The sequence below is a fragment of the Octopus bimaculoides genome, chromosome 28 (assembly GCF_001194135.2).
Source record: "Octopus bimaculoides isolate UCB-OBI-ISO-001 chromosome 28, ASM119413v2, whole genome shotgun sequence".
NCBI lineage: Eukaryota > Metazoa > Mollusca > Cephalopoda > Octopoda > Octopodidae > Octopus > Octopus bimaculoides.
The window spans coordinates 5,595,815-5,600,331 of NC_069008.1; the positions used below are offsets into that span (position 1 = coordinate 5,595,815).

General features: G+C 38.5%; 1 protein-coding gene across 1 annotated transcript in view; it reads left to right on the plus strand.

The window, feature by feature from the left end:
- The window catches only part of LOC106881747 (uncharacterized), a 43,370-nt gene extending 42,668 nt beyond the window's left edge, over positions 1-702 (plus strand). Inside the window, exon 4 of the mRNA XM_014932236.2 lies at positions 627-702. Coding sequence (XP_014787722.2) covers positions 627-702 — 76 coding nt within the window. The remainder of the gene's footprint in view (positions 1-626) is intronic.
- The last annotated feature ends 3,815 nt before the right edge of the window (positions 703-4,517 follow it).

Genomic DNA, 4,517 nt, shown 5'->3' on the forward strand with positions numbered 1-4,517 from the left:
TCTCTGTCTCTCTCTCTCAACATGACATCCTGTTGTCTGAAATAAAGAGTGATAACATTCGTCGTCAGTGTAGTTCTTGATATGAAACAAAAAAGTCAGAATGGGTGGCCATTGTCGGAATGCCTTTTTTTCATAAATCTAGTCAGTAATGGCTAACCTGGGTTTAAACTAAACACACACACACGCAAGCTGGTGGTGAGAATTTAATCTATGTGGTCGTTTAGCCTGCTAGACATAGCAGCCAAATACCCCCCCCCCTCTCTCTGGGCCGCCTGACTGGTTCCTCATGCTGGTGGCACGTAAAAAGCACCATTCATACGTGGCCGATGCCAGTGCCACCAAAGTGACTCCCTGTGCCGGTGGCACGTAAAAAAGGAACCCACTACACTTACGGAGTGGTTGGCGTTAGGAAAGGCATCCAGCTGTAGAAACACTGCCAGATCAGATTGGGGACTGGTGCAGCCTTCTGGCTTGCCAGCCCCCAGTCAAACCATCCAACCTATGCCAGCATGGAAAATGGACATTAAACGATGATGATGATGATGATGATGATGATGGTGGTGATGGTGGTGAATAAAGCCAACAATTTATTTTTCACCATTTATTTGTTTGTTTGTTCGTTTCAGTCATACAGGAAGACCAAATCTATTTTCGTACCCTGTCCAATTATTGTCAGGAATATTTGCATCCAGAAATCTGTAATAACAACACTTAATCACTTACTTTTAAGCATTCAGTTATATTTTTGGTTCTCCCCTTACTCTGGAGCACCAAGTTTATTTTTGGACATTGCCAGCTTCTTGTCTTTCACTTTTTGCAGCCTTGCCATTCTATGATGCTAATGTGAAATATTGCTTACGTGTGTTAATACATAGATACATGGCAGTGAACTGGCAGAACCATTAGCACGCCAAGTACTACATTCTGAGTTCAAATTCCGCCGAGGTTGACTTTGCCTTTCATCCTTTTGGGGCCGATAATTTAAGTACCAGTTGTGTACTGGGGATTGATCTAATTGACTTACCTCAATAGGAAAGTGGTTATACACCATTAGGTGTATACCTGCTTTCCTATATTAAATTCTAAATAAACAACGGAACGCTGAACTATCAACACAACAATATTTATTTATGGAGGAAAATAGGCAGCTTTAATCTTGGTTGCTGAGACGCCTTCTGTGAGAGAGCATGGTTGCTGAGACGTTGGAATGTTGATGTGAGCTGTCTCCAAAGTTGAAATGATGGAGAGACAGCTTGACACATCCATGCTCATGGCCACCCGGCCGGGAAAAGAGAAAGAATCAGGGCGCCAAACTTGGATATTGATGACTACGCATGCGCACAAGACAAGGCGTTACTACACCTCTTCCCACCAAATTTCAGGCCTTGTGTTAAAATTTGAAAACAAGATGCTTAATACAAAGCAACAAAGTGGCACCCAACCATATGGTTCCGAGTTCAGTCCCACTGCATGGCACCTTGGGCAAGTGTCTTCTACTATAGCCTCAGGCCAACCAAAGTCTTGTGAGTGGATTTGGTAGATAGAAACTGAAAGAAGCCCAACGTATATATATATTATATATGTGTGTGAGTGTGTGTGTGTGTATGTTTGTCCCCCCCACCATTGCTTCACAACCGATATCAGTGTGTTTACATCCCCGTAATTTAGTCGTTCAACAAAAGAGACCGATACAATAAGTACTAGACTTGCAAAGAATAAGTTCTGCGGTCGATTTGTTTGACTAAAGGTGGTGCTCCAGCATGGCCACAGTCAAATAACCGAAACAAATAAAGAAAAAAAGCAGAGTAACAATTCGAAATGAAAATTTACATAAAACATATTTGTGGTTTTAGACACTAAAGTGACACTTCATCAGAGTTGCACCTTTAATGCATCTCTGATGAAGTGTCACTCTAATGCAGTGTTTCTCAACCTTTTTATCCTCGGGTAACCCTTAAAATAAATTACATGCCTCAAGGAACCCCTGTACAAACAGTATTACACACCATATCTTTCTCATATTTCTTTTCATCATAGTTTACATGGGCACCTTGGGCAAGTGTCTTCTACTAATAGCCTCGGGCCGGCCAAAGCCTTGTGAGGGAATTTGGTAGACGGAAACTGAAAGAAGCCCGTCATATATATATATAGTTAAAATTTACTTGCAAATGGACGCATTATTATAGATCGATTGGAGCTGTTCAGATTAACTGGCACTTCGTCGGTTATGGCGACGAATTTTACAGTTCATTCGAACAACGGAACGGCCTGCTCATGAAACTATCATGCAAGTGGCTGAGTACTCCTCAGACACGTGCGTACCCCTAACGTGGTTTTCAGGGAGACTCAGTGTAACACAATTTGACAGGGCTGGCCCTTGAAAACACAGGTACTAAATCCCTTTTGCCAGGTGAGTGGACTGGAGGAACGTGAAATAAAAAACGCGAACCCGGAAATCGAACCCACGACTAAACGATCGCGTGCTAAATACCTCTAGCCTCTAAGCCACGCGCTTTCCACACTGTTAAGATTCTGCTGAAGTGAAAATGAAAAAAAACTGTTACATCGAACAAGGGCAACTACTCTGCAATACTTTTCAGGCGTTATCTACCTTGTATTTCGTTATGTTGTACAGGGGTTGATCTAATCGAGCCGGGCGAAATACTTAGCGGCATTTCGTCTGTCTCTACGTTCTGAGTTCAAATTCCACCGAGGTCAACTTTGCCTTTCATCCTTTCAAGGTCGATAAATTAAGTACCACTGAAACACTGGGGGTCAATGTAATTGACTGCCCCAACTCTCCAAACATTTCAGGCCCTGTGCCTATATAGTAGAAAGGTGCCATGCAGTGAGACTGAACCCGGAACCATGTGTTTGGGAAGCAAACACATTGCCAAACCTACATTTGAAACAGAAGACCAGAATAAAACAAAAAACTGAAATTTTGTTTTTAAAATCTTTAATGGATTGAATTTTGTTAACAAGATTAATCACCTTTTAAAAAATGTGTGTGGTAGGGGTGCGTTTGGTAATTGGTGATTAATCCGTTTACAATTCTTAAAGCATATATGCCAAGAACACATTAAAATGTTCATAGGATGACTATTCATTTCTAATCTTGGGGAGGGTGCCAGTCGATTAGATCGACCCCCAGTATGCAACTGGTACTTAATTTATCGACCCCAAAAGGACGAAAGGTAAAGTTGACCTCTCGGTAGAATCTCATAGAATGAATATAAAATGAAGAAAAGTAAAGAATATGATTTTATTCAACAGATACAAATTAATATAATTCGAAACGGAGTATATTTAATTATCGTTAATTGATTTAGAGAAATAAAAATTTTAATTTAAAAAAAAAAAAAAAAAACCCACTTTTTAACAAACCGTATGTATGCAAATTAATGAACTTCAAAAATAGGGATTTACTTGATACCGGGTACAGAATCTTGCGTTGTATTCCCAGAATTTTGGAAGCTGATAAGAGGTCCATTAATTGATAGTTTAGGAAATGTGTATTTAAAGATTTTTTTCTAAACCAAAAATGAATAATCACATTGGACGGATAGGTGTCCTGGTGGAATTTCGGACCCAACCCTTTATTTGACTAATGGGGTACTCTGTTCTCATTCCTAAGGTATTTTTTGCTGATGTTATTATTGCTATTTATTCAAGTCACTGCCTGGGATTGAACCTGGAATCTTGCGGTTAGTAAGCCCATGCTCTTAACCACTGCTCAACTAACACCCCAAGCAGTGACTTGAATAGATAACAACATCAGAAAAAAAATTCCTTAGGAATGAGAACGATACCCCATTAATCAAAGAGTTGGGTTTGAAATCCCACCAAGACACCTGATGAAGGCTGGAGAGTACACCAGCCGAAATGTGGTAACAAAGGTGAAGATACGTATCTATCCAATGTAAATAATGTACATAATTCCTCATCTCTAAAATATAGAAAATTACATATATATATATATATATGTATATATATTATATATTTAAATGGTAGATAAACACAGACCTGATGGAAGGAAGTTTTAGTGTAAGCACTTTATGCTATTTTTGATTTTTCAGATTCTTGTTTTTCTAAAGCTGCAAACAGTGATAAGTGCTTAGATAAAAACTCCCTCTCATCAGGCTTATGTATATTTCCCTTTTAAAAGATTTTCATATGCTAATTTTTATTTAAAAAAAAAAAAAAACAACTTTTTATTTAGTGATATCAAGAATTTTTTCTAAAAACATACGCTCACATTATATATACATATACATATACATATACATATATATATATATATATATAAGGGTATAACTATACAAGAATGCCTCATGTTAAGTACTGCAATAAACCGAATGCAAGTGAAGATTATATATTACTATAATGATCATGAAATCGGCAATCTATAGTTCAGTCTGTTTTTAAAAGGCTAGCTTCCTTGAAGGCTGCATTTCCTCGCATTCGGTAAAAATGTGTTTATTACGGTAGTTAACGTGAGGCATTCTTGTATAGTT